The sequence below is a fragment of the Cucurbita pepo genome, chromosome 11, assembly GCF_057944985.1.
Source record: "Cucurbita pepo subsp. pepo isolate OVF chromosome 11, ASM5794498v1, whole genome shotgun sequence".
Lineage (NCBI taxonomy): Eukaryota > Viridiplantae > Streptophyta > Magnoliopsida > Cucurbitales > Cucurbitaceae > Cucurbita > Cucurbita pepo.
The window spans coordinates 2,009,510-2,035,581 of NC_141808.1; the positions used below are offsets into that span (position 1 = coordinate 2,009,510).

Here is a 26,072-nt window from a genome sequence, read left to right on the forward strand (position 1 = left end):
TGATTTTTCCTTTTATAGATCCAAAGCAAATTCAATCACGCTTTGTGCATCTGGGAATATGAAATGATCACAACCATGAATTTCATTATTAAAGCAAGAGATAAAAAAGAACAAAACATTCTTACTGGCCTCTGAACTAGCTTCACCAAATCCAAGACAAGTACACTAGGTACATGATGAACGATGTCAATACTAATGACCCGATATTAAGCTTCCTCCGTATCATTAATCCACATAAGCAGAGAACAAAAGATGATATATACCAATAATGTACACATCGTTCGGATTGAACCTTCTAATAACGGTTGCGCCATGTCTTACATTACATACCATCATGTGCATGAGTCAACATAAGATATGACGACGAACCATCCATTCGAAATAGTGCACCTATCTCGAAAGTAGCCAGGTAGTCAACCACGGAGGCTAGAAAGAAAAATAGGCAAACCGCAAGTGCTTCGTGCTATCCAGTTAAATTGAATATCGATCACACATTTCACAGTGCTATCTTTCTCATTCTCTATCTCGTTCATTGCTTCGTTCTCGTTCCTTTTTTTATTTATCATTTAAACGGGAGGGCGATGAAAGATGCAATACGAAAAAGTCTTGCTAAGTAGCATTTAACTTGTGAAGCAAAAATGGAGGAAGATAATGCTCCAAAACAGCCATGAGCTCCCTACCTTTGCTTACCTCTTCTAACACACCACCACCGCCACCGCCACCACCACCACCAAGCCTCGTAGCAGCTTCGACCAGCTGCCCCCTCAGCTTTTGCGAAAACAAGTATCCATCCACTTTTACACATTCCCTATACAGCGGTAGGTAAGCTATTGCAACCCTCAAGGGTGGTGGAATATCCCTCAACGAAATTGGAGATCCACCCCACCTCAAAATCCGCATAAAGTTCAAGTAATTTTCTCGACCTTGTCTCAACCCGTCCAAGTAAGCCGCCTCCGACCAATGCTCCCGAAGAAACTCCCTAAGCTCCGGAGCAACAGACTCGTCACTCGACTTCGAGATACTGTCTGCAACAGCATATGTTGCAGAAGGATCACCAAGAAAGTTGGAATGAAGGAGAAACTCCACACCATCAAGAGAACCGCTACTCCGTTCCCCAGCAGCCTTTAGAATTTCAATGCTGAGGGCAGCGAGCACGTGTTGAGGCACGTGGGGAAGAAGATACGCAGCGACGTTAATTTGGCTGCTAGACGTGGCTGCTGTTAGGGCGAGGCAGAGTTCCATGTCCTGACAACCTCTTTTCACAAACCACTCGACAACCGGTAAACATCCCCTTTCAGCTGCTCTCATCAAAGGACCCAAAAAAGCTATGGCGTTACCCTCTTCCACCAAGCACTCCATTGTACCGATCTTACAGTAGTGAGAAGCAAAGCCCAAAGCCAGGTCAACATCAACGTCCAAGCTGTTCCTTTGGGCAATCTACAGACACATTCCACAAATCATAAAAAACAGGAAGAGATGAGTGTAAATCCCCTTTACACATTCCAATTCATGTAAAGGTGAAACCGAAAGAGATGACGTACGAGAGATTCTCGGACATTCTTACAGATATTCAACAAATATGTTTGTATCAATCACCAAATTTGCAGTAGAAAAATATAGACCAACTTTAGATAAAACTTAATATTAATGTAAAAAAAACTAAGGCTACAAAAAGTACATGAAGAATATCAATCGAGTGAAACAATTGTATGAAAAAAGACTTGAAAGTAATTTCATTATGCTCACTATCAACTCCACCAAATCAGATATTTCTCAAGAAATAAGTAGCTGATATGAACATCATTTACTGTACCTGTAATAAAATGCGCACGAGTTCTGTGCTTCCGAAACGAGAAGCTTCAAGGAAGCACTGGTTAACATTGTCAGCCCCACCCTCCACCAGCAAACACAATAAGCCTTGGATTGCGGTTGCTGATATTCCAGTTGCCCATCCAGGATCAAATGAACTAGAAAAGAGAGTGAGTGGGAAACAAGCAGCATCAAAGGCCTCCGTGAAATCTTTTCCAGTAAGTTGATTGCCAGCAAAATCTAGGAACATCTTGAAAGCGGATAACTGAAGTTGGATCTCGGCAGCCGAGCTCTGAGTCACTCGGTCCTTATTTCCTTGGCATCCAGAATGAAAACCTATGCATTTCAGAGCCCACTCGGTAAACTTTTGAACCTTTGTACCAGCCTCTGCTTTTAAGACCTCATCTCCATTGCATTCTTGGAGACGCTCACGCAACCTGCAATTAATGAAATGTCAAACGTAAGAACATGTCCAACGTGCCGGGTAAAAACTTATTGGCTCGTTGCCCCACATTATAGACATTTTGGTTAAAGGACAGTCGAGATCGAACTCACCAGCAGGAGTTAAGAAAATGAAAAACTAGTATTGAGGAAGATAAAAATGATGGAAATTATAAAATTTGTACTAGACTACAAAGAAGAAAATGTATCTTGTCATGCCAAAAACATTAAGAGCACCCCCATCATAACAGAACCGAGACTCGCATAGTTTAGTTATTTCCACATATATAGTTATAAGTAAGCTAATTCAAGGAAACCAAACGAAAGATATCAAAATTTTCTAACTTCTCACAAGTCGTTGGAAGTAGAGCATAATGAGAACTTAAATAGTTAGTGTTTAAGATTCAACATGAAACACAATGAAATATTAAGGGGCCAATTTGTTTTTATTGTGATTAAAACAACTCATGTAGTAATAAGATCTTATCTTCACCTTTGTGCCATTACAGTTACAGTATCCGCAAGACTCATTGTTCGACTCTGGCAGGCAGAGACGCACGAAGCCAGAAATGAGGTCCGTAGAGCTGCTCTTGTAAAATCATACGCTCCGCTCACAATGATGTTCTTAATTAACCCAGTTATGCCGTTAAGCTCTTGCTGGGTGCTCAAAAACCAGATTGAATCCAAGGTGATACACAAAGCATCATTAAGCGTCTGATGATCTGCCAACGCGATCAAACTGTCTGCAAGTTCCCAATCATGTGAGCTTACAGCACCCTGAAACAACCGACCCAACTCGAATCTGTCTTGTCTGCTAAGTTTCTTTTCATGACCGGACTTCCCCTTCTTTCCCTGCTTATAATCTGTCACAACAAGCATGGATTTGGGACTCTGTTCATTGGAATTACAACCAAAAGCTAGAACCGACTCTTTCTTCACAAGAGGTCCTTCTCTAGAGAATACAACACTACTTCCCTCGCCTTTCTCTGATGCAGGAGCATAAACATCGCTCTTCGGAATATCGATTCCATCCTCCTCAGTTTTGATTTCCATATTTATGTGGTCGAACATTAAAGCTTCATCAGCCACATTTTCCCTAATCGGAACCAAAACCTCCTTTTCCATCGGCCCGCTTGATTCAATTCTGCGCCGCACCCCTCCTTCCAAAGAGCACACAAGCACCCCGAATCAAACAAGATTACTTTCCCGTCATCAAAACCCCAACATCTACAATCTCTTCAACAAACTACTAAATCACGGTGCCCTCTAAAAAAGAACTGCAAAAATAAAAGAACAAACACCAAAGAAATCGGAATGTTAAATCCAAAGTCGAAATAAAACACCAAATAAACTGAACTCCAAAACAATCAAACACGAAAAGAAATCGCCAGCATACCGTGCAAGTAAACAATAATAAAAAAACATAGAAACAATAAACCAGAATTTACATAAATCAATCAGCCAAAAAACCTCCCATATACGAGCTCCATACCAATAATCAATCTAAAACCACCACCACAAAACAAACCTAATTCAGAAAACAACACAAAAATCAGGAACAAGAACACATAGATGTCAAGAAAGGAAGAAAAGGAGAAACGATCAAACAAATACCTTAAAGCCGAGGGAAGTAGAAAACTAAAATCAAGGGCACCAAAAGAAAAAAAGAAAAAAAGAAAAAAAGAAAAAAAAAATCGAATCCAATCCAATTGAAGAAGAAGAAGAAGAAGAAGAAGGATGAATCGAAGGCAAACCTGAGATTAAAGGTGGAGAGAGAAGCATGGAGAAACGGGAGAAGGAAGAAGAAACCCTGATCTCCGCTCCGTGTAAATTTATCGCTATTTTTCCTTTTTCTTTTTCTTTTTTTTTTCTCTCCTATTTTCGGGGTTTTTTTTTTTTTTTTTTTTTGTTTAATATTATTAATATTTATAAAAATAAAATATTATAATTTTTATTCCATTTTTTCAAGAATAAACGGAGGCCGTAGAAGTGAGTGACCGAGAGAGTGAGGAGTGTTTTTTTATATTTATATTTATATTTATTTATTATTTTTTAATTAAAAATAAACAAATAAATAAATAAATAATATAAATAAATAAAATTTTGGAGAGTCATAGTCACATAGGGAGAAGCAATTATTAATCGGTGGGGCCCACTTGTTGCAAAATACTCACGTGGGCCCCACCCTTAATCATTTCTCTTTAAAGTCTTAAATCTCAAGTTTTAAGAAGACGATGGGCAGAAACAGTACTCCACTGGGCCCCACCTCACCCCATTATTTTCGTTTTTTTTCTCTTTTTTTTTTTTTTTTGTGTAGAATAAAAGCAAAATAATTTATTTCTTTTTTTTTATTGCAATTTTTTAATTAATTGTTAAATATATACTACAAATTTATTCTACATATTAATCTTTATTATTATTTTAAAAAATATATATTTATATGATATTTTTCTTACATAAAATTATTATTATTACTATTTATAAATTTAATAAAATTTAATTTTGAATGATTAAATTTATTGAAAATATAATGCTTATATTATAAATTATTATATTATTCAAAATTTAATATATCTATATCAAATATTATAAATATATTTCCCTATAACATTTAATATATTGAATACTTCCAATTAAATATATTTCTCCTTTATATTTAATATATCAAATATTTATTTACGCGTTTTAAAAAAAAATTCAACTAAATTAATTTATAAGCTAGTAATTAATCATTCAAATTTCATCCGTTATTGGCCATACACTCAATTATACACCTAAAGTTTCAAGCATATTCTATGATAAATTGTGTTCATTGATATAATCATTACAAATAAGTCAATCTTACTGAGTTGTTCATAATTACAATTGAGTTAAAAGTCTTTTTTACCCTTATAATTACATCTATTACTTCAAGTACAATGATTCCAAATATTTTATTAAATTAGTACTTAAAGAACTCGTATGCTTACCTTATATGGAAATAGATGAATTCCACCTCGTAGTATTATATCCCTAGCTCCCTATTTGTCTAATGCAAGATGGAAAATTGAACCATACGACGGAAACAACTTTCTTGATACTGATATAAACTTAAACCGATCAAGAACATATTCATTAAACTACGTTCAAATTAATTAACGACGAGGAATGGCCTTTGAATATTGACTAATTCTTGCAGCCAATTTGGAATATTCCTCTCCCAACATTGAGAGACAGAATTCTCCGTGGCCCATTGAGCAATGTAGTCAGCAGCAGCAGCACCATCTTTCAGCCGGCAGATCTGATCAAATTAAACCATTTTTCAAACCCTTTTTATAAGCAACACGGCCATTTCAACGATACCAATGATTGAACAGAGGAAAATGGAGCAACAAAGAGCCATAATTCATGAAATTTTGATAGCCAAAGATGAAGCCAAGACTAGAAGATTGATATCCCCTCCAAATTTTCTCATACACTGTTTCTATAAATGACCCTTTTGTTTCAGCTCAAACATTACTCTAACTTGTTCATCTCACTCCATAAACAGCCTGACCTGAATCAAAATGGCAGCCATAAAGAGACTAAAGGTGTGACATTCGTATTTCTCACCCACTGAACTCATCATAGTCAGGTTAGTTGTCCGTAGTAGGACGTCCAAAGGTCAACAAATCCTCGAATGTTATGCAAGACATGATCACCATCATCATCACAGTGTACGAGTTCGTACTCATCATCATAAATGGAGAAGTAACCCAATGTATATAAACACACAATATGCATGAGGTCTCTATAGTTTTCAAAATGACACAACCCTAAATAATAATGTTAATGTTGATGAATGTATGAAGGCGAACGTATGAACGTACCTATCTCGTTTGGAAGTTCATCGTCTTAATGCACCGTGCATAGAGAAGGGCAAAGACGACTGTGAAGCCCACCAGAACTGCAGCCACAGGGCCCATAAAATCTGAGTGGTACCCATAATAGTCTTGAATATATGATTTGACTGTTGTGTCTTTTGCTCCAGGCACTTTGATAAGAGTCTCTACATCACCATACTGGGATGCAATCATCCCATATACAGTCCATGACAATGGGCAAATCCAGTAATACCATATCCACCATTTTGGGATTTTCTGAAATTTCAAGAGCATCAGAAAGCATGAATGAATTGGGTGTTCTTCCAAGTTCTAATTGTTTAAAAAGTTTAAATTTAGTTCTTCATAATTGTGTTTATAAAATAGAAATATACTCACTGGTCTTGGGATGCAGAAGCCAGAGAAGAGAACGAAGAGTGTATAGAAAGCTCCTGCTAAAATGGAGGCAACTTGGTGGTTTGGTGAGACAGAAACTGTCATCATGCCATAATATGTGAAGTAGAGGAAAGTAAAGAAGTTGACAAAGAAGAACCAGAAGAATTTTGCAGCTGTCCACTCAAAGTCAACCATTGCATATACGATGAGAGTATAGTAAACCGTCTGGACGAAGACGTATGGTATTTCGATTATCACCTGCATTGAAAGAACATTGAGAGTTATGTATTCATCACTTGAGAGAATGTGTGAGATCTCACATCGGTTGGAGAGAAGAACGAAACATTCTTTATAAGGGTGTGGAAACCTATCCCTAGCAGACGCATTTTAAAAACCTTGAGGGGAAGCCCGAAAGGTAAAGCCCAAAAAGAACAATATCTACTAGCGGTGGGATTGGGCTGGTACAAATGGTATCAGAGCCAGACATCGGGTGATGTGCCAGCGAGAAGGCTGAGCCCTGAAGAGGGGGTGGACATGAGGCAGTGTGCCAGCAAGGTCGTTGGGCCCTAAAGGGAGGTGGATAGGGGTCCCACATCGATTGGAGAAAGGAACGAGTGCCAGCGAGAACAATGGCCCCAAAGAGGGGGGGAATTGTGAGATCTCGCATCGGTTGAGAAGGAGAACGAAGCATTCTTTACAAGGGTGTGGAATTCTCGCCCTAGCAAACACATTTTAAAAACCTTGAGGGAAAGCCTAAAGAGGACAATATCTACTAGCGGTGGACTTGGGCTGTTACAAATGACATCAGAAGGCGATGTGCTAGTGAGGAGGCTGAGTCCCGAAGGGTGGTGGACACGAGGCGGTGTGTCAGCAAGGACGCTGGGCCCCAAAAGGGGGTGGATTGGGGGGTCCCACGTCGATTGGAGAAGGGAACGAATGCTAGCATGGACGCTGGGCCCCAAAGAGAGGTGGATCATGAGATCTCACATCAATTGGGGAGGAGAACGAAGCATTCTCTACAAAGGTGTGGAAACCTTGCCCTAGCAAACGCATCTTAAAAACCTCGAGAGGAAGCTTAAAAGGGCAATCCCAAAGAAGACATAACAATATCTGCTAGCGGTGGGCTTGGGTTTGGGCTGTTACAGAGTAAACTTGATATATATTGGAAGCCATCAGCATACCTGAGCAAGGGCATAAGGTAATGCAGAATACATCCCCGCAGCTCTCTCTCGATAAAACACGGTTCTTTCGGTAGCGACTACTGGCAGTACGGTAGAGCAGTTGTTCACTCCAATAAACAAGACAGAAGAATACATTGCCCCAATAATCGTGTTTAGATCCTGTACTCCATCCCTAAGCCAAGTTTAGAATGAAAAACACCAAACAAATATCAGTGTTATGAACAGGAAAGCATAGTTCTAACAAGTAGTTTATGGAAACACGTACATTTTGGAGCTAACTTTCCAGAAAATGGTTCCCAACATAAGGGAAGCAGCTAAAGTGAAAAAAAACCTAACAAGGTTGTAATCAGGACTTCTCCAGTACGTCCATGACTGCTTCCACAGGCAAGATTTGAACTGCCCCCACATGGTTTGGGAGTATTGAGTAGCAAAATAGAGGTCTACTGATCCTGGTGGTGGTGTGCTTAACTCTTTTACTAATGCCTTATTTCGCCTGTTTATTAGCCATAATCCATATTTATCAGCTTAAACCTCTAACTTTTAGTAACCACAATTTATAATTTGCATGAATCTTGACTCACTGATATAAAGATGATGCCCTGTAATGTTCAGCGAAGTCCATTTTAAGCTGAACTTCAGCTGCTACTGAGGTAACCTCCAGCATCCAGGCAGCCGGATTGTACTTTTCCTTAATTTTCGGCACTCCCGGAACAGCCTGCAACGAGCGAGTCCAAAATAAGTCAATTGATTCTCGGTTTTTGTAATGGCCTAGGCCCACCGCTAATAAATATTGTCCTCTTTGGGCTTTCCCTTTTGGGCGGGCTTCCCCTCAAGGCTTTAAAACGCATCTGCTAGAGAAAGGTTTCCACACCCTTGTAAAGGGTGTTTCGTTCTCCTCCCCCAACCAATGTGGGATATCACAATCCACTCCCCTTCAGGGCCCAGCGTCTTCGCTAGCACTCGTTCTTTTCTCCAATCGATGTGGGACCCCAACCAAATTCACCCCCCTTCGGGGCCCAACGTCCTTACTGGCACACCGCCTCATGTCTACCACCCTTCGAGGAATAGCCTCCTCGCTGGCACATCGCCCGGTGTCTGGCTCTGATACCATTTATAAAGGCCCAGGCCCACCGCTAGCAGATATTATCCTCTTTGGATTTTCCCTTTCGGGCTTCACCTCAAGGCTTTAAAACACGTCTACTAGGTAAGGGTGTTTCGTTCTCCTCCCTAACCAATACGGAATATCACAGTTTTGGTAAAAATGCAAGTGTTTCATACACCAAGAATTACCTCAAAATATTCGATTAGCTTCTTAGAATTGCGACCGAGAGGTCCAAAGTAGATCACTTGTCCTCCCCTTTTCATCAAAAGTAGCTACGCCGAAATCGCTTGTTTCAGTATCATAAAACAGACATAGACAAATATAGCAGCAAAAGAAAGGGAACGAATTTACCTCATCAAAGGCTTCAAATATATCAATGCTAGGTTGGTGAATTGTACACACAACAGTTCTACCAGTATCCACCGTATTCCGAACCGTTCTCATTACAATGGCAGCTGCTCTTGCATCGAGTCCTGAAGTCGGTTCATCCATAAAAATGATTGAAGGATTAGCAACAAGCTCGACTGCAATTGTTAACCTCTTTCTCTGCTCGGTAGACAGTCCTGTAATGCCAGGCAGCCCTACTATGGCATCACTAAGATTTTTTAGCTCCACCAGTTCCATCACTTCATCCACAAAAGCCTAAGAAATTAGTCAGAACGAACTTTAGCGTATTCGGGTTACGTGTTGTTCATCAGAAAAGTTAACATAAACTAATGCTCTCACCATCTTGTCCTTCTTGCTAACGTCTTTAGGGAGCCTTAAGAAAGCCGAGTAAATCAAGGATTCTCGAACCGTAACTTGAGGAGAGTGGATATCATTTTGTTCACAATATCCAGAAATTCTTGCAAATGTTTCTTGTTTCTTGGGAAATCCTGAAATTTTGATATCACCTTCAATATAGCCGCCTGTTTTCCTCCCGGCTAGAACATCCATCAGAGTTGTCTTTCCAGCCCCACTAACACCCATCAGTGCAGTGAGGACACCAGGCCTAAAAGCACCAGTGACTTCACGAAGTAGTTGAAGTCTATTATCTTTGACCCCTTGGTTCTTCATTTCCTGTTATGATAGCAAATGATCAACGAAACAATAAAGAAGATCGGTAAAGCTTGAAAGACGTCCAAAATCGACTTACAGAGGGCATGTCGACATAGTAATTTACAGTATCGAAGGACATTGCAAGAGGAGTGAATGGAAGAACCATTCCTCTCCTTGTGTTGACAACATTGCTAAGAGGGGAATTAGTGTCTCTGTCCCCACCCCGTCCACTGTCAGAAGATCTGCTGCTCATTCGCCAAATCGTCATTTCTCCTGCGTAGATTTTCGGGAAAAAGTGAGCTGAATGTGCATGACAAATATTACGTTCAATTTTTTTTACTTCGTACGTGTGTTGTTCCCATCAGAAGAGGATAATGATCTAGTAATTGAATCTGTTTTTGACTCGGATTGTCTCGTAGTCGGTTCTTTTACATCCTGCTCGTACTCCGACTCTTCTGTTGATTCTTCTGATACTATCGCTTGTGGCCTCCCGGGAGCTGCATGTTGCTTTAAAAGAATTAGATTTCTACCCCTCAAATCAAAACTAAAAAGCTTTTGACACGTTGAAAGAAATGCTCTTAAGTCTTACGGTTTAGGTACATAAGTGAAAGCGTGAAAAGGACATTGAAGAGGATTGTGAATCCCAAAAGAGCTCCAACTCCAATCCAAAACCAATTTTTATCTTGGAAGATATCAAAGTTCTTAAGCACAGCCAAACCCAACGGGGTTTTGTTGTCTGAAGCCTGCAAAATGAAGAACTTTTAATATCCTAGCCATACACAAACTAGATTTATTCAAATTACTAACATGGTATTTCACCACTAAACTAAAAAGATCGAAATTTGTGTTCATTAGAAAGAAATAACATTACAAGAATTCGAACACAAACCCTCTATCATAATCCCGTATTGTAACATCCCAAGTCCACCGCTAGCAGATATGGTTCTCTTTAGGCTTTCCCTTCTGAGCTTCCCCTCAAGGTTTAAAAACGTGTCTGCTACGGAGAGGTTTCCACCCTCTTATAAGGAATACTTCGTTCCCCTCTTCAACCAATGTGGGATCGGAGAAACCCAGAGAGAAAAGCCCAAAGAAGACAATATTTGCTAGAGGTGGGTTTGGGATGTTACAAATAGTATCAGAGAGCCAGACACCAGATGGTGTGCCAGCAAGGACGCTGAGCCTCCAAGGGGGTGGATTGTGAGATCCCACGTTGGTTGGAGAGGGGAACGAAACATTCCTTATAAGGGTGTGGAAACCTCTCCCTAACATATGCATTTTAAAAACCTTGAAGGGAAGCCCGAAAAGGAAAATCTAAAGAGGACAATAGCACTATTGGACTTAAAGACTCAACTAAGGACGAAACAAACTAGCTTGAAGATGTTGCGTTAAGAGTGACATACCAGCCTGTTCATCCACCTGGGAGCGAACATTTCGTTAACGCTAATCGCATTGTAACCATAAGTCATGGGTGAAATCCAGTAGCCCCAAATCCACCAATTGGGAATGTCACCTGTAGCAGCAGTACACACCTCTGGGGCGTTAGCTCATACATGAGACATAATTTAGTTCTTGCATTGAAAATATGGTAAGGGTTTGTGTTTCTCCATTTTATCAATCAGGAGGATTACAGATTCACCTTTAGGAAGAGTGAAACCACCAAGCATGAACACAATTAAGAGAGTGAGAGAGCCTCCAGTGTTGGCAATTATCATGGTCCTGCAGCAACCAGCAATGAACCTAAAGAGCCCAGAAGCCACTAGTTGGAGTAGAAATATCACCAAGAATTGCTTGAAAAACCTGTTTAAGAGCCACAATATTCGTACATATTACCACAGATCAGAGAGAGAAAAAAAAAGGCACTCTTTACCCGATTCTCACTTACACCGATTTTAATTGGATGTTTTGTTTAAGATGTGTTTAACTCTATTAAAATAATTTTAATCAATTAAATTTCCATTTTTTAATAAATATATTACGAATAATATGTCTTAAATTTTATTTTAGTTTAGACTAAATTAATAAAAATACCAATTCCTTAAACATACAAAAAAAATAATAAAAATAAAAGTAAATATTATAAATATTATACTTTCAGTAAATAATTAATCACATTCATTTTATAATTCTTTTAAACAATTAAGTAAATATTTTAATAAAATTATTATTGATTTATGAAACTAAATAATTACTTATATTAATTTTGTTAAATTAGTATTATTTAATTAATCGATTAATTAACTATATTCAAAATTAAAAGCAAAAGAAAAAATGGAACAAATAGAAACCCCACACTTTTAGAAAGATTGTGAAACATTTTCCTAAACAAAAATGTTGAAAAAGTAATAATTTAATTCTCCAAATTAATATTGCTGCCCGCCCTTTCCCTTCCAGACTTTCCCTCAACTCTTTAAAACGCGGGAAGGTCTACACAACCTTATCAATGGTGGTTTGCTCTCCCCCAACTAATGAGGGGAAGGTTTACACACCTTTATAAATGGTGGTTTGTTCTCCTCCCCAACCAATGAGGGACATCACAATCCACCCTTACCGTGGAAGGTTTTCACACCCTTATAAATGGTGGTTTGTTCTCCTCCCCAACTTAGGATCCACTCCCCTTCGGGGCCCAGCGTACTCGCTGGCACTCTTTCCTTCCTACAATTAATGTGGGACCGCCCTCAAATCCACCCCTTTGGGGCCAGCATCCTTACTGGCACACCGCGTTGTGTCTACCCTCTTCGGGAACCGCGAGAAGACTTTCTCTTTCAGGTTTTAAATAAAATGAGTATTCAGCGGAAGGTTTTCACACACTTACATGAGTTTGTTCCAACATGACATCACAAATATTCTATTCAAAAGTGAATAAATAAATAAAATAAAATAAGGAGAATACCTGGAAGCTTCGGGAGCAAATCCAATGGTGTAATAAGTGAGAACCACCCAAACGAAAGATTCAAGCGCCGAGATAGGGAGCCGAAGAAGAACAGTAGGGAGGGTGTAAGTCCACGGCGGGTGAAACAGAAGATCCCTCTGCTTAAAGAACACCGGCAGCCTCACAATCGTCAGCGCCATCTCCGCATATCCATTGAACATATTCACCATCATCGCGAAAATCAAAGCCCCAATATAAATCGCACCGTCGACTTCATCCCGGTGATGCATTTTCGTCCTGAAGAACACCGTCGCGGCCACAAACCCTACCACGATTAGCTGAACCATCTTGAAGATATGAATGAACGAATTTCGCTTTATCAGTAGCCATTCCTTGTCGACGCAGGCCTTCAGAAGCTCCAATTTAGGGCCTGAGTACTTTTTATACACCAGCGCCGCTCTGTGCCCTAACGACTTGTCGTACGGGACTGACAATTCGTTTCCAATACTCTTCCACACATGGAATCGCTTGAATCGCCTAGCGAATTCTTGAACCGTTATGAATCGGTATGGCTCGCTTTTGTTCGCCCAGTATTGCCTTTGGTCCTTCTTTGAGGTTACCTCTTGTAAGAAATCGGCGGTTCCCTTCCGGTCCGGGCATTGGAACCCACAGGATTGAAAGAATTCCAGTACGTGTTCTCGTGGGCCCTCGTACACGATCTGACCGTCTGATAAGAGGATGATGTCATCAAAAAGATCGAACGTCTCCGGAGCGGGCTGTAGTAAGGACATGACCACCGTAGCTTCCGTGAGGTGCACGATCTGTTGGAGGCACTTCACTATTTGATATGTCGTGGAGCTATCTAGACCCGTTGATATTTCGTCCATAAATAATGTTTTTGTAGGACCCACTATTATTTCACCTGTTTATACACAACATTTATATAAATGTACGGAAATTCCATTTTTAATTTTAAATTATCTTTTATTTTTGTGCTTAATTAATAAAAATATACGCTTATTTTAGATTTTTTTAAAAACTTTTAAAAAATTTTATGAATATTTTTATTAATTTAGTTTTTATTTTCGAGAAGAAAGTATAAATTGACCTGTGGTTACTCGTTTTTTTTGACCTCCAGATATGCCACGTTGCATCTCATCTCCAACGACAGTGTCCTTACAAACATCAAGTCCTAATATCTAAAAACCGTACATGAAACATATCGAGTTAGCAGAAAAATGTGTGAAAAATGGAAATATTCTTCCTAGATAAAAGCTCGTGGTACTAATTACTTACTCGTTTTAATTTTCTTATATAAAAAATTAGTTTAAAATATGATTTTGATTTATATATTTTAAATTTCATTTAATTTTAGAAAATAAAATATTTAAATCCACTTACTTTTAGGGTGTAATCAGTAATCATACTACTTTCAACTCCTTCCATTGCTGTGGCCTAACGCATTCAGGATTAAGAATATCATTAAATTTAATTAAATTATAATTAAGGATTAAGAATGATAACAACAAATGGAAATGACAATAATAACCTTCATAAACAGATCGACTTCAGCCTCCGGCAAAATTCCAGCTTGCTCTTCTCTTCTTGCAAGCTCACTCAGTAATTCTAAATCATGCCCACGTAATTAGCTTCTCGATAATACCAATCATATTTTTAAAATATTAAATAAATTTACTTAACTAAATATCAAATTTAATTATTATTTTTTTATGTTAATATTATTACCGTATCGAGTACCAACTCCTTGACATCGTGCTGCAAAATCGAGCGTCTCTTTCACGGTCATTTCTCCAACATGGATGTCATTTTGGCTTATATATGCTGACGTTTTTTGAGGTACAAATTCGTTTAACTTATTTTCGTTATATGTAATTTCTCCCTTAACCTGTTCATAAAAGAATACATACATTATATATTTACAGTCAATACCAAACTTTTAAAATTTAAAATACAGTACTTACTAAGTTTATATCTAAACTTAAACAAATAAATAAATAGTATTTTAAAATTGAAAGTTTAAAAATATTTTTAAAATAAAATATTAACGATCTTGTAAACCTATTTTGAGGTTTTTTTTTGTTTTAAAAATTTATGGATATATTTTAGACAAAATACAAAAAATTAGGAGTATTTATGGTATGTATAGATACATATGTTAGACGAACGACTCTCCAAAATGGTATAATATTGTCCACCTTGAGCTTAAGCTCTCATGGCTTTACTATGGGCTTCCCCAAAATACCTCGTAGTATTCTTCACTTATAAATCCATGATCATTCCCTAAATTAGCGGAGATGAGACTTTCATCATCCAACAACATACACATACATACACGTGTGTGGGAGAATAAATACAAACCTTTAAATTTTGGTCCAACCTTCCCGCCAGCGCCAAAAGTAAGGTCGTCTTGCCTGAGGATGGGGGACCCAGCAGCAAACTCATCCTTTCAACGAAACATTTTCCAATTCCGTTAAATTAAAATTATTTAAAAAAAAAAAAATTCTTCATATATAAAAACTATTTTAAAATTCATATTTAAAAATGAAATAAACTTAAAAATAAAATCTTTAAATTTCATTTTAATTCTTTTTTTTTTTTTTTTTTTTTTTTTTTGAGACTTTTAAAGTTCAATGTTTACTCTATTTTTGTCAATATATTAAATTCATATTTAAAAATGAAACAACGTTAAAAATAAAATTAAAAAAATCTTTAAATTTCTTTTTTTTTTTTTACTCTATTAAATAGATATTAAATAGATAACAGAGTCGAGCACACAAATTTTAACATAACATTACATTACATCATATGCTTGAAATGAATAGAACGTAACAAAATTAAATATAGAAAAAATACCTAGAAGGTTTGACGATCCCGGAGACGTCTTTGAGAATGGTGAATTTGGCGGTCTTTGCCAAATTGATTCCAATCAGACTCAGAGCCGATTCCACCACATCTCGAATCGCATTCGGAAGACTAGGAAGTGCTCTGTTTCCGATTTGGCAATTGGCGTGTACCGTCAAGTTTTCGAATCTCACTTCAACAGTCGGCAGATTAATTCCAACTCTACAAATCAAATTTCAGATCAATCGAAAATCGAACGAAAAAATGAATCAGGATTTCGTTCTTAATAACTTTACCGATCGATTCGATCTCTAAGTTTCTTCAAGAACTTCTCGTTATCTTCCTCTGCGACCTTGAAGGTACTTTCCATGAACATCCGCCGATCGTCCATGTCGAGCCTCCGAACGTCTACCTGTTTGTGCAGAATCGCCGGCGCTTGGCTGCTTCCGATTTCGCCGGATTCGGCGAAGGATTTGAAGATGCTTGTTCTTAATCGGTCGTAGGTTGGAAGTTTCTCTATCGCCGCCCATCGCAAAGCCTCTTCGTCTTCTTCGGCATGGCTAAGCCTTCTCGAATTTCTGCCGCCGGACAACACGTACTCGATGCTCCGGCCACTTCTTTGCCTCAGGCTCCGGCTACGGCTCCGGCTCCCCATTTTCCCCTTCTCTAGCTCTTCCATTTTCACTCTCTCTTCTCCTCTTTGTACTCTGATGATTTGTTAAGCTAACTCCCTATATTTATAGCGTTTCTCGCCTCTGCCGTCATTTCCCATATTTTCAAATTTTAATTTTTTATTATTTCCATAACTCAACATATCAAATTTTTTAAAATATATAAACGTTAAAATTACTTAAATCAACATTAACAAAATTAAAAATAATAATTAATATGATAAAATCATTTTTTCTACTAAACTATGTCGTTATCAAAATGACTAAAATAACCTTTATTTATTTTTAAAAAATATAATAATTTATGTCGATTACACTTGGAGAGATATCCACCAAGTTGGGTTGGAGAAGGCTTCCTCGACCATATTCCTGCCTCCTATTTTCATATTTCATCCTCGTGAAATTCTCAGTTTATTTTTTTTAGAGATCGAGGAAAAAATTCCTCGTGTAGAATTCATGAGGATTGGGTTCGCCTCTAAAAAAAAAACTCCATTTTTCAATATAATTTTAATTAAAAAATATAAAATATCCCAATAAATGAGGAGAAAATTTTCTTCATTTCCCGATCAAACAGGGTTCTCCACTTTGTTCGGAACATGTCCTTATAAGACCTCGATCCTATAAATTAAATAAATATCTCTATTTACAGTAATAATAAATAAATATTATTCAATAAATTTAGGAGACATTAAAAATTAAATATTATTCAATAAATTTAGGAGACATTAAAAATTTATTAAATAAACTTTATGTTAGGCACAAGAAAAAAAAAACGAAGACTTCCATAAATATTTTTGTTTGAAACTAGTAGTTCGAATTAAAGAAGCATTAGGGTTGGGGATAATTAATTATTATTATTATTTAATGTTATTATTCTATACAAAATAAATCACTATAAAGTTTAGGAATAACTTTCTTCTTTAGGGCACTCCCACCGTCAAAATTCAATCCACAATTTCCAATATGTTCTTTTTTTTTTCTATTTATAAACAATGGCCTAAATATTTCTCCTAATTTTAGGAAATTTTCCAAAATTGTAACATTATTTCAAAAATAATAAATAAAAAAACAATAAATTCTCTTTATATTTACTTATTATTATTATTATTATTATTTACTTTGAAGAAATATTTGGAAAATAATAATTTTTTATTTAAGTAATTTTAATCTTATTTAAAAATAAAATTAAAATCACTTCTAAATGTTTAATTTATTATTATTATTATTATTTTGTAATGGGTTGTTTTTATTTTATATGTTGAAAAAAATATATTATTATTATTGTTATTACGAGGGAAAGTGAGCAATCCTACGAAATTTTTGGTCGGTTGAGGGGCGTAGGTTGTCTCTATGATTATAGGGTTTTAAAGTCTGTCCTACTTTTTTAATTTAAATTTATAGTTTTTTTTTTATCGTATATATTTTAATCGGTTGGATATTTAATTTTAATGTTATTGTCACGTTAAATTATTATTAAAATTTGATAGAATATATTTTTAAATGTACGTATATAAGTTTTTAAGCGAGATAAATCTCTAACATTTTTATTTTAAATTATTAAATTAATTAGACATAAAATCGAAGGATTCTAAATATTAAAATTTATATGGAATATTTATTAAAATGACGATTTATTAAACACAAAATTGCAATAACTATTTAATTTTTTATTTTTGTTTAAATTAAACTTATCAAACTATGTTTTAAAAAATTAATATTAAAAAAACTCATTTTTGGTTTTAAAATTGCCTATGAAATTAAATATTTACTAAATTAATATTAATATTTTTTAATCACATCATAAATTTCAGGGTAGTTTTGTAATTTTTGTAATTTCTAAAATTTTAATAAACTTTGGTTTCACTAAATTAATTTTTAACCAAGTTAGTAAAACCTTAATATGACGACATAATTTGTTTTGCATATGTCATTTTATAATTTATTATTTTACAAAACTTGAACAGCCAAATATCATAATTAATTATTTTATAATTATGATTATTAATAAATTGATTAATAATCATATAAAGGAAACGAGGTTACTTTAGATTTTTGCCTTAATATAATAAATATTTAAAAATTAAAACTCATGGTAATTAATGAAAATAAAAAGTCAAATAAAATAATTGATGATGACGTCATTCAATTATCAATATGAAATATCTAAGGAAGCATTAATGACAAATTAATTTTGAGTCGAATAATATTGATATTACAAGTTGAAAATATGAAACCTAAGTAGCCTTTTATTTTTTCCTTTATTAATGTAACATTTTTTTATTGTTGTTTTTTAAAAGACTTTTAACCACTCCTTCATTAATTATATTATAAATTTAGTTCTTTGACTTTTTTCCTTATTGGTCGGTTTTATGTTTAATAAGTCTCTAATATATTTATTTTTTAAATAATTGATTTATTAAATGTAAAAGGGTTTAAATTCTCGATATTCGATATTACATGGTGTTGAACTAAAAAGAGTTATTTTTTACATTTTTAAATATTATTTAAAAATTAGCTGAAAGACGTCGGTAATTTAAATAAGGACATAAATTTCTAATCACTAAATCAAATGTACGTTGACCTTAATCAATTGTCGTTATGTTTATATCAACAAGAAAACAGTTGGTATTATAATCACGTAATTAAAATTTTAATTTGATTAATCACCCGTACTTTTTTCATAAATTTTCACTTTCTAAAAAAAATATTCATAAACTTTCAAAAGTTTCAATTATACTCTTAGACTTAATATATATATATATAATAAGGGTTAGTTTTAGAGGTAAACAGTTGCTACCTTATTTAAAAAATACTCTTGAACTTTTAATAATGTTTAAAAAATACCCTTAAATTTTAAAAAATTTAATTAATACCCTTCAATTTAAAAAAATAAAAAAATAAAAAAAATTCTTATATTAATATTATATTTAAAAAATACTTATTAAATTTTAAAAATAATATTAACATCTTTTTTCTTTATTAAAAAAATTAATTAATATATAAATAAAAACTGTCTAAGAGTATTTTTAAAATTCATTTTAATTTTTTTTTAATTGAGGAGTATTATTGAAAATTTTGAAAATATATAGGTGTGTTTTAGACGAATGATTTTTAAATTAATTTAGCCATGTAATTATATAAATAAATAAATATTTATTTATTTATTGGATTGATTTGTGATTGCGGAGATTTGAAAAAATGAAAATAATGACAAAAATGCCCCCGTTTTTCTTTCTACATAGTACATACTCTTGTCCTTTTCTTCGTCAATCCGGTCGGTCTCCATTGACTTGGGGTTACTGGTTTGGTCCAAAATTGTAAAATCGTCTATTATTATTTCCGTCAAATTAATTCAGTCAAATTAATGGCGTAAATCAACAACCATCGCATAAACGTTAAACGTAGAAAGAACAAAAATGCTTCAAAGTCAAAGTAAACTCTAGTTTAAGACACGTATTTTCGGAAAAAAAAAAAATTAAATATTTAAATTATTCACCGTAACCATTTGGGTTAGTATGGTTGAAATATCCGACCTATCGATCAACTCATATATGTTGAAACTAGTTGAGTTATGTTCAAAGTATAATTTGGTTAGATCTTACAAATTATTGCTATACGGTTAGTTACTCATCAAAAAAATTACTTTTACTGATGTTAACTCCATTTGTCATTAGAAGAGAGAGCTTTGATCTTGTTCCGTTTTTTCCAAGGGGAATTGTCTTAGAAACTTGGACTAGACAGAACAAACCGTACTTTGAAGGCTAGCTACGAAATGACAGTTCGTATTGGCTGAAAACGAGCACTTCAAAATAAGTAGTAGACTATGAATGTCGGTCCTTAATGTTAGAGGGCAAATAAAGGGTTTGAGAAGAAACAACTCTGTACTCGAGGGTGAGGAATTCGGAAAATGGGTCCCGAAGTAGAAGTGAGGTAAGGAAGGAAACGAAGTCAAAAGATCACGTGCAAGAGATACTAGTTGTTAAACATATAATAGATCATATTTTGTACATAGTAAGATAATCTACTGATTTACTTTTTTTTTTGTTACCATGAATCAAGAGAATCTATGATTTCTTTATTACAGTGTAATCCTCATTATACACATTTATAAATACATGAGTTTGTGACCTATACAAGTCATAGTATCAGAGTCATGCTCTAAACTTAGCTATGTCAATAGAATCCTCAAATGTCGAACGAATGACTTCAAAAGAAAAAGGAGTTGAGACTCGGTAGTAAAAAATGACTAAGACTCCAAAAGAAAAGGAGTCGAGCCTCGATTAAGGAGAGGCGTAGTTTGTTCGAGGGGAGGTGTTGGATGATGAAAGTCCCACATCGGCTAATTTAGGGAATGATCATAGGTTTATAATCAAGAAATACTATCTCTATTCAAATGAGGCATTTTGGGAAACCCAAAGAAAAGCCGTGTTTAATATAATTATCACAATAAAATAATATATCACAATTTTTATTTTAATAAAATGGTTTTAAATAGAGTGAAGTTTGAATTTAAATTAGACCATTGGATCTAGGTCAATTAAGTAAATCAAGGGCGGAGAAAATTTGATAAAAGAAAAATAAAATATAATAATAAAGTTCAGTAACTAAAAATATTTTGTAACCAAATAGATATTTGTTGTACAATTAATTCATAATAAAGAAAGCACGTAGAATACGACGTCGTTAGGTGTCGGATAACGTCGGAACGAGGCCATTCCACTGGCTGAAACTCAATTTTCATCATCTGTGGTTGCAGAAAGATTGCTTCTCGTCGCTTCTCCGGCAGCTCTCAGGTGCGTTTTCCGGCCTTTTTTCGAACCCTAGCTTTAGATTCTCTTTTTTTCTTTCTCCGCCATCGTATAAAATCACAGTGGATGGAATTAATCTGCGGTATTTAGTATATCTCAGTTTGGTTGCCGAGTAATTGTCAAATGCAGTATTGAAATTCAAGAAACTCTTCAGCATTTGAGCTTGGATTTTCCGTTGTTTTCGGATTTTATCAAGTAATTTTTTCTTTGACTCGGGGTTAGATCGTTTGTATTTCTCAGCTCCGCTGCGTTCCATGGATTTTTTTGTCTTTCCTCTGTCGTTAACCAAACTAGGGAGTTCCGGTTCTTTCTGTTCGATACGATGCTGATTAATTTTTTGCGATTTCCAGTGAATTTATGATAAATGTGTAGTTCTCGGTTTGTGACTGAGCCGATTTCTCCAAGCAATAGCGGCTAGTATAGCATTGAGAAAGAAAGAAATTCTTATTGAAGTTTTCGCTTAATGTTTTTTATACAATGGAAAATTTCTCAGTAAAGCTTCTAAGTTTGATTATTAGCTTAAGTCAGTTGAATGATTTTCCTATGAATAACTAGTTTTCTTGTTCATAATCATTATTTGCTTATGCGTGTCTTTTGGCATTAAATGATTTCCAATCTGTTTTCCTGGTGAGTGTTTCATTTTCTCATTGGTCCTCTAGTAATAATCAGCCTCTGAGCTGAAGCTGATCCTACTTTGCAGATGCGAAGATCTTTTATTGAGAGGTAGAGGAAGAAGGGTACAATTTTCTTCTTCAATCAAGGGAAGACTATCTACCTGTTTAGCAGAAATGGTGCAGGATTTGTCAATACACGCTCTGACAGCCTTGGGAGACCCAAAGGTTTATGGATCAACTCTTTCATGGAGGAAGAATTTCAAGCAGACAAGTCCTCCAACCCATTTAACTTCCAGGCAATTCTTTTGGCATCAACGCATGCGAAGCTTTTCCTTAGCTAGCCAACCCTGTAGATCGAAACAAGGAAATTTTAAGGTTAAAGCTGGATGGTTGTTCAGAGGGGGTGGACAAGGGTTGGATGCTCGTATAGAGCGCAGTGAGAATGCTAACAATGATATTTTAATCTTCTTTTTCCAGCTGGACCTGGCAACACGAGTACAGGTATAGCAGGCTGTTGTTTGTTATTGATTTGCTTGTATAAGTGACATAATAGCTATCTCATGAACAAGATTTTCCTGGTATGGATTGTTGTGTTGCAGTATGCATTGAACATTGAACAGTATGAAATTGCACAAGAATTGAGAACAAAGCTAACCGAGGTATTCTTGATTCGAAATAAAACGACTTATTCATAACTCATAGGGGCATATATTTTGAATTGTCTGTTTTACTTGCCAAAGGTCGAAGAAGAAGTCATCAAGCAGCAAGAATCTAAAAGGGGGTTGACTTCAAAGAGCGAAGTTCAAGACAAAGGTTTACATATCATTCGTTTACGGTAAAGTCTCCCTTATATTATACCCATATTCGTATTTAGGTTATATCAATCAAATTGTATCTTTTGATCTTATAGTACTTTGGAATATTTAAACTTCTTGATCTCAGGTATTTATTGCCTTTTTCTATGTCTTTTACAGTGCAGATTTGCAGAAGGCTATTGAAAGTGAAAATTATACTTTTGCTGCACAGCTGCGGGATCAAATTTCCAAACTGGAAACTGAGTCCCTAGCTGCATCTGCTAAAGTTCTGGCTTACGAAAGTGCTGAATATAGTTTTAGATTGGGACAGAAAACGAAGCACAAAATTTTTGGTATTATAGTTGCATGCTTTTCACACCAGTGTTTCAGCTTAATTTAATTTCTTTGAGGAAAATATGCCAAGTTGAATATTATTGTTACCTACTTTAGCAAAAGGGGCGGATTTGGAGTGATCTATCAAATTACGACATTGGAGTTGCGACAATCATGGTGTTTTAGATTGAAATGCAGCTTTACAGAAAAAATGAGTAATGTAGAGAAGTTAGAACAAGTAAGAACATCCTCGGTATCTTGTAGGATTTTCCTGTTGGCGTATGAAATCAAATGAAGGTGAAACAAATTTGTAAAGAAATGGATGAGAGGGTTTATTGCTGTATAGTAATATTCAAAAAGATCATTCTCCTGGATCTTCCAATATGCCACACTGTTCAGCTATAGTTTTAATACAGTTTGTTAGTGTCTCTTTCTCGTACTAAAAACATTTTTCGTATCAGGATACCGAGGTGTGATTTGTGGAATGGATCCTGTGTGTTGTGAATCAAGTTCCTGGATGGAGATAGCACAAGTTGAAAAATTATCTCGAGGTCCGAATCAGCCGTTCTATCAGGTCAGGTTTTATTGACTTTGCTATGCATCTTTCTCTTCGTCTTCTTTGATTTTTATTTCGTTTTGTTGGTATAAGAAGCAAGATCAAATGAAAAAAGAAAATTGATTAAAAGTGGATAAGTAATCCTTCAAAAGAAACTAAAAAGAGTCGTAGTGTAACAGCCCAAGTCCACTATGGGCAAATATTGTCTTCTTTAGGCTTCTCTTTTGGACTTCTCCTCAAGGTTTTAAAACGTGTCTACTAGGAAGAGGTTTCCACACCCTTGTAAGGAATGCTTCGTTTCCCTCTCCAATCGATGTGAGACCTCACAATCCACCCCCTTGAGGGCGCAGCGCTGGCACTTTGCTCGGTGTCTGGCTCTGATACCCTTTGTAACAGCCTAAGTCCATCGCTAGCAAATATTGTCCTCTTTGGGCTTTCCCTTTCGGGCTTCCCTTCAAAGTTTTAAAACATGTCTACTAGGGAGAGGTTTCCACACCCTTATAAGGAATGTTTCGTTCTTCTCTCCAATTGATGTGGGTCCTCACAATCCACCCCCTTGGGCGCCCAATATCCTCGTTGGCACACTGCCCTAGTGTCTATCTTTGATACCATTTGTAACCGCCCAAGTCCATCGCTAACAAATATTGTCCTCTTCGGACTTTCCCTTTCGGGCTTCCCCTCAAGGTTTTAAAACATGTCTACTAGGGAGAAGTTTCTACACCCTTACAAGAAATGCAGCGTTTCCCTCTCCAACCGATATGGGACCTCACACCTAATTATTTTCATTATGGGTGTTAAAGATGTGTAATGACAAAATTTACAAATGAAACCCATAAAATGTCAACAGGGCCTGATTGTCTCTCTTCCTCCTCCAATAATTCATTTTCAGGTTTTAGTCGATGTTCGTACAAACCCGGATTTGCTGGTTGCATATGGTAAACTTTCTACGAATCTTGATGATTATAGAATACAGAATTACTTAGATTTTGAATGTAGTTTCATTCTCCTGCATGGCTTAATCTCTTTACAATGTGCGTGGTGATATGTCTAAGACCATTGATGTGGATTGTTCTTCTATATTCTATGATGCAGTTGCCGAGGAAAATCTTCTTGTTCCTGAAGAACCAGATACGGTGGCTGTCCGCTTCCTTCAATTCTATCATCACTGTTATTAGTTAGAACTTTGCTAGGATTTAATGAGCTGACTGTGATGATGATGATGTGCAGGAGAGGTTTGATCATCCATATAATTCCTTCTTATTCTATGGAGTGGATACAGCTGGGGATTTCATTCCTGTAAAGCAACTGCGGGAGAAGTACAATCGACCTCGACACGAAATTCCTTATGATCCTCAAGACGACGACGAGCAACAACGCGATGATTGAGCGACGCACATTTTTTGAAATCCGTCATTCAACACCTTCAAAAAAATGGTTCGTTCATCTCTCATTTCTTCTGAGTCCTTTAATTCTCTTCTTGTGTGGTAAACTTTCCATATTCGTTGATTTTCTGGAGATTTGATGAAACTTGATAGCTGAAAATTCTGAATCAGTATTGTACATGTCATATATATATATACACACACACACATAGCATCTCGTTGTTTTCTTCTCTTTTCCTTGATACTGATTTTCGAGTGTTATACTTGACAACGAGATCGAGATCGATCAAGTTCTTCGCTTGATTGCCATTTAGTTTTGATTTTTGGATTTAAAAAATCAAGCTTATAAAACTAATTTCATCTATCCATTTATTTCGCTCAGGAACGTTTTCAAAATCCAAATCATTCGTGGAATAATTGGTGAGCGGGAGATATGATGTATTTTTATATAATGATGTATTTGTTCATAGCGATTATATTAGAAGGATATATCTTAATTTTTTTATTCAATAGTCACGAATTATTTATTAGATACAAAATTAAAATTTATTTGACAAAAAATTAAAAAATTAAAGAAGTTATTAAAAAAAATTTAAGATTCAAATACTAATATATTTGATCGGGCCAAATTACAAAATTATTCTTTAAACTTTGCCCTTTTGTTTTAAACAAATATTTATTCTTTTAAAGTTGTAATATTTTTCTTGACCGATAATATATTATTATATTTTATTTTATAAAAATTGAAAATTGAAATACTAGTATGATAATATTCAAATTTCAATTTGATTCCAAGCCCCTGTCACGTTATTTTAGGTGCAAAATATTCGTCTAAATCCTAACTGAAATGTTCATTAAAAAAAAAAGTCAACAAGAATATTTCAACTTTTATAAGCATATATATATATATATATATATATATATATATATATATATATATATAAATAACAAAATTTATAAATAATTTTTAATTTAGCCAAATTGGACATGAGTCAGAGGTGGGGCCCTTAGCATGTAGTTTAAGAAAATCTTCGAGTTTGGAAATGGTCACACTCGTTGTCCATGACAGCGACAAGACAATGCCAAAACCCGGGCCCCACTTTCTGGTCGGAACAAAACATCACCATTTTCAGTTATTTTTATAATTTTTTAAAGTCCGATTTAATTGCTCATTTTATAAAAATAAAAATTTTAGAAATTATTTGTGAAATTCCCACACATTAATTTACTCCCTCACTACCTTTATTTTTCTATTGAATTTTGTGATTATAACGGTAATAATACCTTATTCTCTTATTTACATATGTGAGTAAGAAACTCGTAGAATGCACGTGGAATGAGCCGTCTCTCGTTCTCGAAGAGTCAGGTCTTATTTAT

The 26,072-nt window shown here is 35.4% G+C and overlaps 3 protein-coding genes across 7 annotated transcripts; 1 reads left to right on the plus strand and 2 right to left on the minus strand.

Moving 5' to 3' along the window:
- Window positions 1–64: 64 nt before the first annotated feature.
- Window positions 65–4,159, minus strand: LOC111805591 (ankyrin repeat protein SKIP35). Of its 3 annotated transcripts, none has more exons than XM_023690708.2 (4): window positions 4,005–4,159; window positions 2,744–3,527; window positions 1,814–2,246; window positions 65–1,437 (listed from the first exon to the last, which is right to left on the minus strand). In XM_023690708.2, exons 2-4 carry the CDS (start codon window positions 3,373–3,375, stop codon window positions 610–612), a joined length of 1,893 nt encoding a protein of 630 aa, XP_023546476.2. In that variant the 5' UTR covers window positions 3,376–3,527; window positions 4,005–4,159; the 3' UTR covers window positions 65–609. The 3 variants fall into 3 exon arrangements, with proteins under 3 accessions (XP_023546476.2, XP_023546479.2, XP_023546478.2); XM_023690711.2 differs by lacking the exon at window positions 4,005–4,159 and adding an exon at window positions 3,865–3,949; XM_023690710.2 differs by lacking the exon at window positions 4,005–4,159 and adding an exon at window positions 3,699–3,778.
- A 999-nt stretch (window positions 4,160–5,158) lies between these two features.
- On the minus strand, window positions 5,159–16,234 carry LOC111805590 (ABC transporter G family member 29). Its single transcript, XM_023690706.2, has 22 exons — window positions 15,834–16,234; window positions 15,550–15,759; window positions 15,055–15,139; window positions 14,422–14,581; window positions 14,225–14,301; window positions 14,077–14,130; window positions 13,784–13,874; window positions 12,697–13,597; window positions 11,443–11,603; window positions 11,207–11,316; window positions 10,396–10,549; window positions 10,154–10,303; window positions 9,904–10,079; window positions 9,495–9,827; window positions 9,120–9,410; window positions 8,957–9,040; window positions 8,248–8,381; window positions 7,932–8,159; window positions 7,667–7,838; window positions 6,489–6,743; window positions 6,099–6,368; window positions 5,159–5,530 (listed from the first exon to the last, which is right to left on the minus strand). Exons 1-21 carry the CDS (start codon window positions 16,214–16,216, stop codon window positions 6,099–6,101), a joined length of 4,479 nt encoding a protein of 1,492 aa, XP_023546474.2. The 5' UTR covers window positions 16,217–16,234; the 3' UTR covers window positions 5,159–5,530.
- A 4,623-nt stretch (window positions 16,235–20,857) lies between these two features.
- Window positions 20,858–25,205, plus strand: LOC111806202 (uvrB/uvrC motif-containing protein). Of its 3 annotated transcripts, XM_087128075.1 has the most exons (10): window positions 20,858–21,001; window positions 21,717–22,131; window positions 22,230–22,289; window positions 22,371–22,465; window positions 22,605–22,777; window positions 23,219–23,331; window positions 24,203–24,248; window positions 24,406–24,452; window positions 24,541–24,747; window positions 25,078–25,205. In XM_087128075.1, the coding sequence occupies exons 2-9, from the start codon at window positions 21,805–21,807 to the stop codon at window positions 24,697–24,699; spliced, it is 1,020 nt and encodes a 339-aa protein (XP_086984201.1). In that variant the 5' UTR covers window positions 20,858–21,001; window positions 21,717–21,804; the 3' UTR covers window positions 24,700–24,747; window positions 25,078–25,205. The 3 variants fall into 3 exon arrangements, with proteins under 3 accessions (XP_086984201.1, XP_086984200.1, XP_023547352.2); XM_087128074.1 differs by lacking the exon at window positions 25,078–25,205 and having other exon boundaries at window positions 24,541–24,865; XM_023691584.2 differs by lacking the exon at window positions 25,078–25,205 and having other exon boundaries at window positions 24,406–24,446; window positions 24,541–24,865.
- Window positions 25,206–26,072: the final 867 nt, after the last annotated feature.

Bases quoted from the DNA above. Each gene is read 5' to 3' on its own strand.
- LOC111805591 (XM_023690708.2), bottom strand. From the start codon at position 3,375: ATGGAAAAGGAGGTTTTGGTTCCGATTAGGGAAAATGTGGCTGATGAA. The intron at 2,247-2,743 runs GTGAAGATAAGA...CATTAATTGCAG, and splicing joins GTAACTGTAATGGCACAAAG to GTTGCGTGAGCGTCTCCAAG. The intron at 1,438-1,813 runs GTACAGTAAATG...ATGTGTCTGTAG, and splicing joins TCGTGCGCATTTTATTACAG to ATTGCCCAAAGGAACAGCTT.
- LOC111805590 (XM_023690706.2), bottom strand. From the start codon at position 16,216: ATGGAAGAGCTAGAGAAGGGGAAAATGGGGAGCCGGAGCCGTAGCCGG. The intron at 11,604-12,696 runs GTATTCTCCTTA...GCTCTTAAACAG, and splicing joins TTTGCTCCCGAAGCTTCCAG to GTTTTTCAAGCAATTCTTGG. The intron at 10,550-11,206 runs GTATGTCACTCT...TTCATTTTGCAG, and splicing joins CCAGGTGGATGAACAGGCTG to GCTTCAGACAACAAAACCCC.
- LOC111806202 (XM_087128075.1), top strand. From the start codon at position 21,805: ATGGTGCAGGATTTGTCAATACACGCTCTGACAGCCTTGGGAGACCCA. The intron at 22,132-22,229 runs GTATAGCAGGCT...GTTGTGTTGCAG, and splicing joins ACCTGGCAACACGAGTACAG to TATGCATTGAACATTGAACA. The intron at 23,332-24,202 runs GTCAGGTTTTAT...ATTCATTTTCAG, and splicing joins CGAATCAGCCGTTCTATCAG to GTTTTAGTCGATGTTCGTAC.